The following is a 14543-nucleotide window of genomic DNA, read 5'->3' on the forward strand; positions in this document are numbered from 1 at the left end:
CTGTATATACACATTTGTAGGATGATAATGTTTTTTTAAATTTTGTTTGTTTATTTTTTTATTTGAGAGCAACAGAGAGAAGGAGGCGGGGGGGGGGGGGGAGAGCGCGCCAGAGCCTCCATCCTCTGTAAACAAACTCCAGATGCGTGAGCCCTCTTGTGCATCTGGCTAATGTGGGTCCTGGGAAATCGAGACTTGAACCGGGGTCCTTAGGCATGCACAGGCAAGCGCCTAACCGCTAAGCTCTTCAGCCCTAGCATGAGAATGTTTATATGTGAAACACCACTTTGCCTCAAAACAAGCAGACCACTTGTTTTGGGTAAAGAGATCTTCCTAAAGCTTAGACTCAGACCTCTATGATGTAACTGAATCATACACATATGTGAAGGAGCTGGGGAAGTGACTCAGTTGGTAATGTGCTTGCAATGCAAGCATGAGGACCGGAGATCAGATTCTCAGCACTCATACAAAAGCTTAGTACGTCAGCACATTCTTGTAATCCCAGCAGTGGAAAATGGAGACAGGTAGAATCCAAGGGCCTCATTGGCTAGCTAGTGTAGTTGAGTTGGTAAGCTTTAGGTGCATTGACAGCCTGTCTCAGAGAAAAAAAAAAAGGGATTGGGGGCTGAGGTGCTTGCTTGGGAAGCCTGATGGCCTGGGTTTTTTTCCCAGAACCCCACGTAAAGCCAGATGCACAAATTGGTGCATATGCCTGGAGTCCATGTGTGGTGGCAAAGGGCTCTGTTGAGCTCGCTTGTGTTCTCTCTCCCTCACTTACTCATACACAGACACACAGCCCCCCAACTCTCTAATAAATAAAAATATTTATAAAATATAATGACTGAGGAAGATCCCTGACATCAACCTCTGGTCTACACACACACACACATCCACCCACCACATAAAAACATGCAAAAAAAAAGCCTCACCCAGGGCTGGAGAGATGGCTTAGCAGTTAAGCGCTTGCCTGTGAAGCCTAAGGACCCTGGTTTGAGGCTTGTTTCTCCAGGACCCACATTAGCCAGATGCGCAAGGGGGCGCATGCGTCTGGAGTTAGTTTGCAGTGGCTGGAAGCCCTGGCGTGCCCATTCTCAATCTCACTCTCTCTATCTGCCTCTCTCTTTCTCTCTCACTCTCAAATAAATAAATAAAAATTAAAAAAAAACCTCACCGAAATATGACTTACCTGATCTTGTGATGCTTTGATACTATATTTATTTATAAAAAGAAAAAAAAACTATTCCAATAAAAACATTTTACTTTTAGAAAAAAAAAAAAAAAAAAGAAAGAAAAAAAAAAAAAAAAACATTTTACTTTTAAATGTGCTAACATTAAGTACTGTATCAGTGTTGACAGTTCTGTGGTTGACAATGTGTTTAAGAAGTAGTGGAGGTGGAGAGATGACTTGGAGGTTAAGGTGCTTGCCTGCAAAGCCAGAGGACCCAGGTTCAATTCCCCAGGACCCACATAAGCTTGATGTACATGGTGGCACATGAATCTGGAATTCATTTGCAGTGGCTAGAGGCCTTGATGTACCCATTCCCTCCCCCCTCCCTCTGCCTCATTTCCTCAAATAAATAAATGAATAAAAATTTTTTTATTTTTAAAGTAGTAGTGGAGGGCTGGAGAGATGGCTTAGTGGAAAGGCACTTGCCTGCAAAGCCAAAGGACCTGGGTTCTACTTCCCAGGACCCACATAAGACCAGTTGCACAAGGTGGCGATGGATCTGGAGTTTGTTTGTAGTGGCTAGAGGCCCTGGTATACCCATATTTTTTCCCTCTTACTATCTCTCTTAAAAAACAAATTAATAAAATATTAACCAGACATCTAAAAACAAACAAACAAATAAAACAAAACCCAAAAAACAAAAAACATAAAACCCTTTAGAGCCAGGAGTGGTGATGCACGCCTTTAATTCTAGCACTCAGGAGGCAGAGGTAGGATTGCTGTGAGTTTGAGGCCTCCCTGAGAATTTATAATGAATTCCAAGTCAGCCTGGGCTAGAATGAGACCCTACCTAAAAAAACCAAAACAATACCACCAAAACCCCCTTTTGAAGATACCCAGTCTATCTACTGGATAGCTTTAAAGATGTCAAGTTCAAAGAAGTACACTGGATTTCTTTAAAGATCTTGTATATCTAGTATATCCAGCTCAGCTTTTCAATATCTAATATACTCAGATATCCATTAAACCATTTCATAATGGTTTGCATTTTTATTCAGTTGTTACTTATTGTATATTTATTATAGTCCTGAAATACAAAAATTTGTATTACTTTTTTTTTTGAGGTAGGGTCAGGCTGACCTGGAATTTACTGTGTCGTCTCAGGGTGGCCTCAAACTCACAGCAGTCTTCCTATCTGCCTCCTGAGTGCTGGGATTAAAGGCATGCACCACCACTCCTGGCTTTGTATTACTTTTTTTGTGGTGCTGGTCATAGAACCCATTCATGGCATTTCACATACTAAGCAAGCACTGTATCACTGAACTATATTCATAACTTTTATTTTTATTTTTAAATTTATTTATTTGAGAAGGAGGAGTGAGAGAGAGAGTATGGGTACACTAAGACCTCTTACCATTGCAAATGAACTCCAGACACATGTATCACTTTGTGCATCTGGCCTTACTTTGGTACTGTGGAATTGAACCCAGGTTGTCAGACTTTGCAAGCAGTGCCTTTAATCACGGAGGAGCCATCTCCCCAACCTTCAGGTTGGTATTTCTTTCTTTCTTTTTTCCTGTCCTTTCTTTCTTTTTGAGGTAGAGAGGCAGAGTCTTCCTCTAGCCCAGGCTGACCTTAAACTCACAGTGATCCTACCTCAGCCCCCAAATGCTGGGACTAAAGGTATGCACCACCATGCCCAGCGCTCAGGTCCCTTCCTTCCTTCCTTCCTTCCTTCCTTCCTTCCTTCCTTCCTTCCTTCCTTCCTTTCTTTCCCCCCCCCCTCTCTTTCTTTCTTTCTTTCTTTCTTTCTTTCTTTCTTTCTTTCTTTCTTTCTTTCTTTCTTTCTTTCTTTCTTTCTTTCTTTCTTTCTTTCTTTTTTTGTTTTTCGAGGTAGGGTCTCACTCTGGTCCAGGCTGACCTGGAATTCACTATGTAGCCTCAGGGTGGCCTTGAATTCACGGCAATCCTCCTACCTCTGCCTCCTGAGTGCTGGGATTAAAGGCGTGCGCCACCACGCCAGGCTCAGGTCTTTTTAAATTTGAGAGTTCCTAGAGCTTTTTCTTTTCTTCTTTTGTGGCTAAATGGATTTTTACATAGTATATGGGCTGTTTTTTTAAGTTCTAGTTGTTATGTAGCACAAGTCTTTGGGAACACCTATAAGCAGAAGTGAAAGTCACTATTTCAGTAAGTCTGTGAGAGCTAGAAATGACCTGAGCATATGGCACATCTCTGCATGCAGCCTCAATGTGGTCACTGAAGGCAGTGACCTTACTGTCCTGTTGGATGGCAATAGCACCTTGGACACTTTGGAATCTTCACCATAGAATATTTTATTATAACAGTGTAAAAGATAAAATTTGTATTACTGTTGCTTTTATGAGCAAACAGCCTCTATATCGTTTCCTGTCCCCACCTTTGTGACATGTAGCATGCATCTTAAATTACATGGCTAAGTATGAGGAAGGATTCGTTGAGAGGCCTGGACGTCCCCAACGATCAGGAAAGCCAGCCCCTATTAGGCTAAAAAGGGAGCAATGCATAGGACAAAATATTGGGGGAGGGCCAAGAAACTTCCATGCCCCCTCTGAGGTATATAACTCTCCTTCCCCAGTCAGCCACAGCTTAAGACTTTATGTCATTATATCATTAAAACAGCTTAAAACTTTATGTCATTATATCATTCCTTAAAAAGTCCTGTAAATCTTTGTCTGCATAATACTGTAAAAGTATTATAAGTGTGTGTCATATAATAGTGGTTTTTGGTCCATTAAAAATACTTCATTTTTATTGCTAGGTGTGGTGGTACACACCTGTAATTGCAGTACTCAGGAGACAGAGTTAGGAGGATCACTATGAATTCAAGGCCAGCTAACCTTGTACTACAGAGTGAGTTCTAGGTCAGAGCCTGGGCTAGAGTGAGATCCTACCTCAAAAAACTTTTAGTTTTTTATTTTATTGCCACTGTAAGGCTTATGTCCTAAGGATTCTTATTCATCTCACTCAACTTCTTCACTTACTAACTTTACAAAGTTCAAATCATGGTAGTTCTTTGAAAAATATGCTGTGATTATTTTCAGGGCCATACTTTCAATGTTTTCAGGTTTGCTTTGTTGGAATGCCTAAAATTGTTCATGAAGTGCATGTTTATTTACACAGACTTTCCAATGTAGTAAAGAAAGAAAAAAATTGAAGAGAAATTTTAGAAACATTTAATTCCTTCTGTCACTGGCACTTGTAAAACAATATTTTCTGTCAAACAAATATTGAAGTATAGTTTATGTTGGCAAATGTTGTGATTGCTTTTATATTAATCCAAAATCTGTATCACATTAAAGCCCAGAACAGTAAATTATGTAGACTATGTGATAAGTTCTTCTTAGCCATTTATGGATTGGGTTTTGAATGTGCGAGTTTGCTAAACCATTGGGAATAAAAGACTCCAGCTGAACATCTCAAGTTTCTGAAACAATACATTTTCTCAGACTTCATGGAATTGTTCTATGTCATTTACACTTGCTTGGCTCAGCAGGCCCAGCAATGAGGTATTTTTTATTTTATTATTTGTTTTTGCAGGGATCTTAGCAACATCAATTGTGAAGAGCTTGGTCCTTTGCCTCCTGGATGGGAGATCCGTAATACCGCAACAGGCAGAGTTTATTTCGTTGACCATAACAACAGAACAACACAATTCACAGATCCTCGGCTCTCTGCTAACTTGCATTTAGTTTTAAAGTAAGTTTTGGAAACAGTATTTGTTATAATGTCAGTCTAATCAGGTGGAAACTGATAGGTGCTTTTTATAATAAATGTGAAGAAATAACTGCTTTCTTCAATTTATGTTTCTTTTGAATTGGAAGGCTCAGTATGTATCTCAGGCTGACTTCAACCTCTCTATGTAGCCTAGGCTGGCCTCAAATTCATGATCCTCCTGCCTCTACCTCTTGAGTTTTTTTTTGTTGTTGTTGTTTTGTTTTGGTTTTTAGAGGTAGGGTCTCGCTCTAGCTCAGGCTGACCTGGAATTCACTTTGTAGTCTCAGGGTGGCCTTGAACTCGCAGCAATTCTCCTACCTCTGCCTCCTGAGTACTGGGATTAAAGGTGTGTGCAACCACACCCGGCTCTACCTCTTGACTTTTGAGATGACACATGTTAGCTACCATGCCTGGTTATAATTTTATTTTTGTTTTTGACAAAGCCTCAGGTCTCACTCTGCAGCCCAAGCTTTCTTAAACTCACTATATAGACCAAGCTGGCCTTGAACTTGCAGCTTTCCTGCTGCCTCAGCTTCCCAAGTACTGTATAGTATAGGCATGGGCCACCATGTCCAGCTATAATTCACCTTTATTGAACACATTTTATGTAAATGTATGACATTTTCCTGTGACATAGGACTATCATTATGCTTAAGTAGGAATCAGTCCTAAAATGATAGGAAAAGGGTATACACTAAAGAACACCAAACATGAGGGCTATTTGCAGAGGCCCTAGAGTAATTCAGAAGTTGAAGATGAATAGGCTAATTTTGTGTTATTTCATCACATCCAATATTGGTGGCTAGTATGTCATTAACACTTTTGTGCAAGGTGTTGTTTGAACCGTGTAGGTATTAGCAGTTTTGTCCTAAGGAAAAATACTCTGTGAAATAGTTACACTATTATTTATTTTATTTTTTGGGGGAGGGAGGTAGTTAAACTATTTTTACAGGTGAAGAGACAAAAGCACAGAGGCTGGAGGAAACTGAAGCAGAGGTTGACTTTCTGTAGGATTCCTGGCATGGATTCATGCCTGCACACCCTGGCTCTAGTCTGCCTGAATCACTACATCAAGCATTGTTTTTAAATTACTTGTATCCTCCCTTTCCCTCTTCTTTCCTCCCCTCTTCTGTCCTCTCTTCTCCCCTTCCTTCCCTTTCTCTCTTCTCTTCTCCCTTTCCTTCTTCCCCTTTTCCCTTTCTCTTCCTGTTGTATTTGTAATCTGTTTGCCTCTATCTCCCTGGTAGTAATAGGATTGTAGTCACATGCCACTATGCTGGCCTCTTCACCTGCAATATTACAGACATTCCCAGTAGAAAGTTTTTGTTTGGAAATAAAGTATTATTTTGCTTCTCTTAAATATCCTTGACTTGTAAGTTACTGTGTTACGAAAACTCAACCAGAGCTTGGTGTGGTGCATACCTGTAATGCCAGTGATTGGGAGGCTGTGATAGAAAGATCTAGAAAGCATGGACTACATACATACTGAGACACTGTGTCAAAATAAGAAAAAAATTAAGCATTTGTGTATCTGTTGTTACTAGGACAAAGTTTTGGAAATCTGTCAGTGTTAGTAAAGTCTTTAACCTGGCATATCTTCCCTGAAGATTGTTACATGATGAAACAAAATATATGAAGTGATAGTTGTTTTTTCTAATATGTGTGTGTGTGTGTATACACATGCATACATACATACATACATACATACATACATATATATATACACACACACACACACACACACACACACACACACACCATGAAATCTAACTCATATGAAAGTAAAGTCAGCACATTGAAGTATAAGAAACAAATATTAGGGTCTGGAGACATGGCTTAGCTGTTAAGGTGCTTGCCTGCAAAGCCTAATGACCTGAGTTCAGTTCCTCAGTACCCACGTAAAGCCAGATGCACAAAGTAGCACATGTGTTTGGAGTTGATTTGCAGTGGTTGGAGGCCCTTGCATGTCCATTTATATTCATTTATTCATCCATCCATTCTCTTCCTCTCCTTGAAAATAAATGAATAAAAATATAAAAAGCTTTTAAAAAGAAACAAATATTAATCATTTACATATTTATGATATGTTAAATAGAAGTCTTCTTTTCAGCTAGTGCTTTAATTTTCAAGATTTTAAACTTAGGGATATGTGGATTTTTTGTTTTTATTTATTTATTTATTTGAAAGCGATGGACAGAGAGAGAGAGGGAGAGAGAATAGGTGCGTCAGGGCCTCCAGCCACTGCAAACGAACTCCAGACACGTGCACCCCCTTGTGCATCTGGCTAATGTGGGTCCTGGAGAATCAAGCCTCGAACTGGGGTCCTTAAGCTTCACAGGCAAGCACTTAACCACTAAGCCATCTCTCCAGCCCTAGGGATACGTTTTAAATTGTTTTTATTACATGTATGCCTCTGAGTGGTCAAATATAAGCTCAGTGTCTCTCACATGATAGGCATGTAATCACTGTGCTATATTCCCAACTCTTTCTGTAGCAGAGGATAACCTTGAACTGGTCTTCCTGCCTTCACTTCAATGCTGAGGAACACACAACCATATTTAGTCCCAGGTCTTTTTTGTATGTGCTTATTTTGAGATAGGATCTCACTAACTTGCCCAGGCGTGGTTGTACTTTGGATTCTCCTGCCTCAGATTCCTGAATATCTGGCCTGCATAACCAGGCCTAACCAAATGCAAATACCTTATTTAGTAGATCTCCTATGGTGTCTGTCTATATGACTCTTTGTTTTGGGATAGGATCACATGTAGTGCTCAGGCTAGCCTGGAACTCAGTATGTAGCTGAGGAGGACAACCTTGAACTCTTGATCCTCTTTTCTTCACCTCCCAAGTGCCAGGATTACATTTGTTTGCCTCTGTACTTGGCTTGTAACACAGTTTTTATTCCTCTGTGGAATAAAAAAAAGTTGTGGGGAAGACAAAAAAATATTATTGGAGTAAAGACTTTTGTTATCAGACTGATTATAAATCAGTGAAATAAGTTTCACCATTAGTGTGAATTTTAGGAAACACGATATATGGATTACATTATCATATAGCCTTCACAAACATTTCTAGTGTAATTTGATTCCCCTTCCCTCCACCCATTTAAGCATTTAGGAAATGAGAAAACTGCAATTATGATTGCAATTTAAATCTTAAAGAGACTGATTCTTTTGAGCCAGAAAAAAAATGATGGGCAAGTTATGTTTTAGAGAAGAGTCTTATATACAAACTAAAATTTGGGAATTATGTTTTTGAGAGGAAACAACAATAGAAGTTGCCCCTAGAAGTACATAGAAGACCTATTATATTTAATATGTACATGTACACGAAGGCATCTTGTTTGTTATAAATCCTTACGGTAAAGATGTTTTAATCTCCCTCTGTTCCTAACCTCTTAAATCCTTCCTTCAATACTGTTGTTCTAAAAGTATGTTTTCAGTGTTCTGAAGGAAATTGTATAGTTCCTGTGAGGCCTCAACATATACTCTGAAAATTTTTGGGATATGTTATTAAACCATTGTGAAATGTCATTAGGGTTCAATAAATAACTTGGCCAAGTAAACATGTCCTAAGAAATGACTTTTAGTCAGTTTTTTTTTTCATTTCCCTTGATTGAAAAACATATTTTATAATCTTCTTAACTTATTGACAACATTATTAGTTATTAAAATAACTGACCTGGGCTAAGCCTAAGGACCCAGGTTTGATTCCCCAGTATCTACATAAACCAGGAGCACATGTTGGTGCATACATCTGGAGTTCGTGTGCAGTGACTAGAGGACCTGGCACACCCATTCTCTCTTTTTCTCCAGTAAATAAAAATAAATGTAAAAAAAAAAACTGACCTTAACTGTGATTATTGTGCCCTGAGTACTGGCTAAAAACTATCACCTGCCATCTGCACTTAAGTCCTATGCTGTCTGCTCTCCGTCAGTCAAAAAAAAAAGAGTGGCAATTCCTTCAAGGCCACCCTGAGACTACATAGTGAAATCTAATTTCAGCCTGGGTTAGAGTGAAGCCGTACTTTGAGCCCCCCCCCCCAAAAGTGATAGTTCCATAATGTAGTGGTTATCATGTCTGCTTTGCACACAGAAGGTCCTGGGTTTCAGCCCCAGTGGAACCATGTGTGGGAAAATATTCCTAAAGCCAGGCATGGTAGCATATGCTTTTAATCCTGGCACTTGGGAGGTAGAGGTAGGAGGATCGCTGTGAGTTCCAGGCCAGCTTGAGACTACTCAGTGAATTCCAGGTCAGCCTGGGCTAGAATGAGACCCTACTTCCAAAAAAGAGAGAAAAGAAAAGAGAAAAAAAGTGCCTCAGTTACATAATTTGCCCAGTGATACATAATAAATCCTCGGGCCAGGGCAGAGGGTCTCTCCCCTTCCTATTTTCATCCTTTTAAACACTAATTGTGTCCCTTTCTTTGCATGGCATTGCAGAAATTCTATCTTACACCCTAAAGTAGGCTTAAAAAGAAAAAGATGGCTATGGGTAAGAGTTTTGCAATTTGTCTTTTCTCCACTTGTCAGGTTCACTTATTTTAAGGAAATGATTTGATTGCTTAATAAGGTCTCTGGACATTGTCAGAGACCTTAAACGGATAGCAGATTGGCACTCCCTCTGTTTCCTGGCCAGCGCTGACATCACCCCTTATATAACTCTCCCTTAAACCCTAGCATAGCTTAAAAGACATGCTGTTTTGCTGGGTAGTGAATTTTTCCCCCCAGAAGTTATAATTTCAAGATAGTTGATGGCTAAATCCATACCAGGTTTTTCACTATTTCAGGTTTTTTTTTGTACTGTTGGGCTCCACCCCTCCCCTCGGGGGTGTGGGGTGTGGTTAGGGTCTTACACATAGCTTAGGCTGGCTTCAAACTTGCTTTGTAGTCGAGGATAATATTGAACTTTGGATCCTCCTGTCTCTAACCTCCCTTAATGTGCCACCACACATCTGGCTATGCAATGTTGGGTATCAAAGTGTTTCAGCTTTCTCCTTTATCTTTAAACCTTCTTGTCCATTTTCAGGTCTTAAGCGGTCTTTCACACAAGGCTTTGTGAATGAGCTTGATGTCTCCTAGATTAAAAAATACATAGCTTTATTTAAATACATTTTACCTACAATAAGCTAAATGTTCAGGGTTTTGTATTATGTGTGGTATATGTGCATACATGTGTGCCTGTGCACACATGGAAACCCAAGAAGAATACTGGGTATCCTTCCTTTATCATTCATTTACTTACCTCCTTGAGACCAAGTCTCTTGCTTTCTGAATGCAGCGCTGTGGTTTCCCCAAGCCCCAGCGCCTCTCTCAGATCTCTTTACCCTACGGGTACAGTGTTAGATTCATGCATGACCACACCCAGCTGTTTATATGGATGCTGGGGAATCAGTCTCAGGCAATCTCAGGCCTCCTCAGGCTCTCATGCTTGCTGCAAGTGTTCTTATCTGCTAAGCCATCTTCCAAGCCCTCTGTTTAAGTTTCTGTTTTTTTTTTTTTTTTTCTTTCCTAAGGTAGGGTTTCACTCTAGCTCAGGCTGACCTAGAACTTACTATGTAGTCTCATACTCAAACTTGTGGTGATTCTCCTACCTCTGCCTCTTGAGCAGTGGGCATGTGCCATCACTCCCAGCTTCTGTTTAAGTTTTGACATAGACACATCACTACAATGATGAAAGTGTATATCTATTTCATGTAATATCTGTACTGTGCCAAAGTATCTTCATGCCCTTTGTAAATTTCCCCTTTTTCCTCTTCTGTAACTTTCATCCTGTATTGGTTTGGTTGGTTGGTTTTAAGGCTGTTGCAAAATATTACTAAGGTGGTCAGCCACAAATACTGATTCTCGTGCTTCTGTCTTTTTTTTTTTTTTTTTTTTTTTGGTTTGGTTTTTCGAGGTAGGGTCTCACTCTGGCTCAGTCTGACCTAGAATTTACTACATAGTCTCAGGGTGGCCTCAAACTCACTGCGATTCTCCTACCTCTGCCTCCTGAGGGCTGGGATTAAAGGCATGTGCCGCCACGCCCACCTGATTATCATGTTTCTGGAAGCTAGAAATCCAGAGTGAGTGTGTCAGCTGTATTCGTTATTGCTGGAAGCTCTGAGGGAACATCTGTTCCTTGACCCACTGGTAGCTTCTAATAGTTTCTGGAAACCATGCTATTCCTTGGCTTGCAGACATGTCACTCCAGTTTTTGTGGTTTTTTTTCTTTTTTTCTTTTTGTTTTTTCACTCTAGTCCAGGCTGACCTGGAATTCACTATGGAGTCTCAGGGTGGCCAAGAATTCCCAGCGATCCTCCTACCTCTGCCTCCCAAATGCTGGGATTAAAGATGTGAACCACCATGCTCAGCTTCACTCTAATCTTTATCTTCTGTCATCTCAACCTTCTTTCATTTGTCTGTGTCCAAATTTCCTCCTCTTTTCAGGATTTAGAGCTATATACCATGACGTCCTCTTACCTTGCTAGGCAAGCACTCTTCTGTTAATCTATAGCTCCCTGAATATGTTTCTTCAGAAATAATTCTATGTAGTTATTTATGGAATATGTTTATTTACGTGATTTTTTGTTTTGATTATGTGTGCATAAAACACTTTCATTATAATGTTTGGAAGAATAGTTAATACTGACTGTACATTTTCAGCAGTATTGTATTTTGTCTGTGTGGTCATGTGTTTTAAGCATAAAATTGGCCTGAAACCTAATAATCAGTACATGTGAAGTAGATTTGAATGATCTGTGAGAACAAAGTCCTCCTTTCTCCTTTCCCTGCTTCTCTCCTCCCCACTCTTGGTCTCCTTTGGAGACAAGTCTTGTAGGGCTGCAGAGATGGTTCAGAGGTTAAGGCACTTGCCTGCAAAGCCTAATGACATGGGTTCATTTCCCCAGTACCTACATAAAGCCAGATGCACAAAGTAGTGCATGCATCTGGAGTTTGTTTGCAGTGGCTAGAGGCCCTGGCGTGCCCATTCTCATTTTCTTGGTCTATCTTCTCTCAATCTCTCTGCTTACAAATAAATAAAGAAAAAAAATATATTTGGTTTTTTGAGGTAGGGTTTCACTCTAGCTCAGGCTGACCTGGAATTCACTATGTAGTCTCAGGGTGGCTTTGAACTCATGGCGATCCTCCTACCTCAGCCTCCCCAGTGCTGGGATTAAAGGCATGCACCACCACGCCCGGCCAGAAAAAATATTAAAAAAAAAAAAGAATCCTGTTATATAACTCAAACTGTCTTTAAACCTGTGGTAATTCTCCTGCCTCAGGCTTCTAAGTGCTAGGATTTAAAGTATGGGCCACCATGTCAAGTTCTGGAAGCAATTTTCATGTATTTTTATCATGTGTTTTACTATTGTCCTTTACCTTTTGGTTAAGGATATTGTCTGTTTTGTGTAAAATTAATTTTAAATTAGCTGTCTTGCTCAATAACTGCATAGACACCAGTAACAAATTTTTTGTATGTTTTGTATTATTTAATGTTGAAAGAAAGAAAGAAAAAGAGTATGTGTGCAGCAGGGCATCTTGCACGGCAAATGAACTCCAAACATATGTGCCACTATGTGTCTGGCATTAAGTGGGCTCCAGAGAATTGAACCCAGGCCGGCAGACTTTACAAGCAAGTTGCCTTTAACTATTTAGCTGTCTTCCCAACCCTATCTATCTTTTAATTAGAATTATTTATTTGATTATATCATAAGGGTCTTTATAAAGTTTAGCTAAAATATAGTGTTTTATTCCAGAAGAATAATAAATTTTAATATATTAAATACATTCAGTAGAAGATTGTAGTGAACCATATATATGTGGGTAGAAGTCACTTTGGCACTATAGTGTGAATGTGCTCAGTCCACTAAAATGTCCATGTAAAATAGTTAAAGTGGTAAATTGTACTTTTACTACTCACAAAAATAATCATTTTATAAAGCACTTACACTTGCTGGTGAAGTGCTTATTTTTTTGTGTCAGTAACTTACATGTGATCTCCCACATTCTTCGGTGATACAGGTGTAGGAGGGAAGGGTTTCTGCTAAGCTGCCAGTTTGCAATTTTGTTTTGTTCTTCCAGAAAGATGGACACTAAATAACAAGGAATGTTGGGCATCTGCAAAATGTTAAAGTAGATGATGGAATGATGTACAAGAAATGGAAATGATATAGAACAATTGTTGGGCTGGAGGGATGGCTTAGTGGTTAAGGTACTTGCCTGCAAAGCCAAAGGACCCAGGTTCGATTCCCCAGAACCCATGTAAGCCAGATGCTCAAAGGGATTCATGCATCTGGAATTTGTTTGTAGTAGCTGGAGGCCCTAGCACATCCATTTTTTCTCTCTCTCCTTATTTTTCTCTCTCAAGTAAGTAAAGAAAAATAAAACATTAACAAAATTGTTCTTAGCAGCCAGGTGTGGTGACAAATGCGTTTAATCTCAGCATTTGAGAGGCAGAGAGAGATAGAAGGATCACCGTGAGTTCGAGGCCACCCTGGGACTACATAATGAATTCCAGGTTAGCCTGGGCTAGAGTGAAACCCTACCTTGGAAATCAAAAATACAAAAACGAACAAAAAAATTTGTTCTTAGCATTTGTATAAACTAAAGTTGTATTTATATCATTCTATCAGGCTAAAAGTTTGCCCTAATAAGCCTTGGAAGATTATAGGTTTGTTTTATAGTCTGATGTTGTTTTAAATGTGAAATTGGCATGTTTTTGTGTAAAATGCTTTTATAATACTTCTGTTTACTTCAAAGTTTCATATAACTTTTCTGTTAACTTTCAGTCGGCAGAACCAATTGAAAGACCAGCAACAACAGCAAGTGGTGGCATTGTGCCCTGACGACACAGAGTGTCTGACAGTGCCAAGGTACAAGCGAGACCTGGTTCAGAAACTAAAAATCTTGAGGCAAGAGCTTTCCCAACAACAGCCTCAGGCAGGCCACTGTCGCATTGAGGTTTCTAGAGAAGAAATTTTTGAGGTAAATATACAAGTCTTACTTTAAAATAGGAGAAATTGTTTTACCTTCTTTTATAAGAATACTTTGCAACCCAATATGGGGTTTTTATATAAGAAAAGTAAAATGGATTAAGCCAGTTTTTTTTTTTTTTTTAAGACATATTCCTAGGTGTGGGGGTGAATGCCTGTAATCCCAGTACTCTGGAGGTAGATCAAGATTTCAACACCAGCTTCAACAACTATATAGCAAGTTCAAGGCCATCTTGGGTTGCATGAACCCTGTCTCACCCCCAAACGATATAAAGTTACCTATATAATCAACATCACATTAATGATTTTACTTACATTCTTACAGACTTTGCTTTCTTTTTTCTTTTTGTTTTTTTGAGGTAGGGTCTCACTCTAGCCCAGGCTGACCTAGAATTCACTATGTGTCTCAGGGTGGCCTCAAACTCACTGCGCTCCTCTTTTCTCTGCCTCCCAAGCACTGGGATTAAAGGCAGTCTCAGGCTGGCCTTGCTTGTAATGATTCTCCTACCTCTGCCTCCCTAGTGCTGGGATTAAAGGTGGGTGCCACCATGCCTGGCTTCACATTTACTTTCTACTGGTGCTGTGGCCTAAAATTAGGTCAACCAACTTATAAAAATTAACTACTTACAAGTTTTGATTTTAATGTTA

At 39.6% G+C, this 14543-nt stretch overlaps 1 protein-coding gene across 1 annotated transcript in view; it reads left to right on the forward strand.

The window, feature by feature from the left end:
- The window catches only part of Smurf2 (SMAD specific E3 ubiquitin protein ligase 2), a 124621-nt gene that overhangs the window by 90199 nt on the left and 19879 nt on the right, over positions 1–14543 (forward strand). The window contains exons 10-11 of the mRNA XM_004655119.3: positions 4745–4903; positions 13692–13887. Coding sequence (XP_004655176.1) covers positions 4745–4903; positions 13692–13887 — 355 coding nt within the window. The remainder of the gene's footprint in view (positions 1–4744; positions 4904–13691; positions 13888–14543) is intronic.

The sequence above is a fragment of the Jaculus jaculus genome, chromosome 9 (assembly GCF_020740685.1).
Source record: "Jaculus jaculus isolate mJacJac1 chromosome 9, mJacJac1.mat.Y.cur, whole genome shotgun sequence".
Taxonomy (NCBI): Eukaryota; Metazoa; Chordata; class Mammalia; order Rodentia; family Dipodidae; genus Jaculus; species Jaculus jaculus.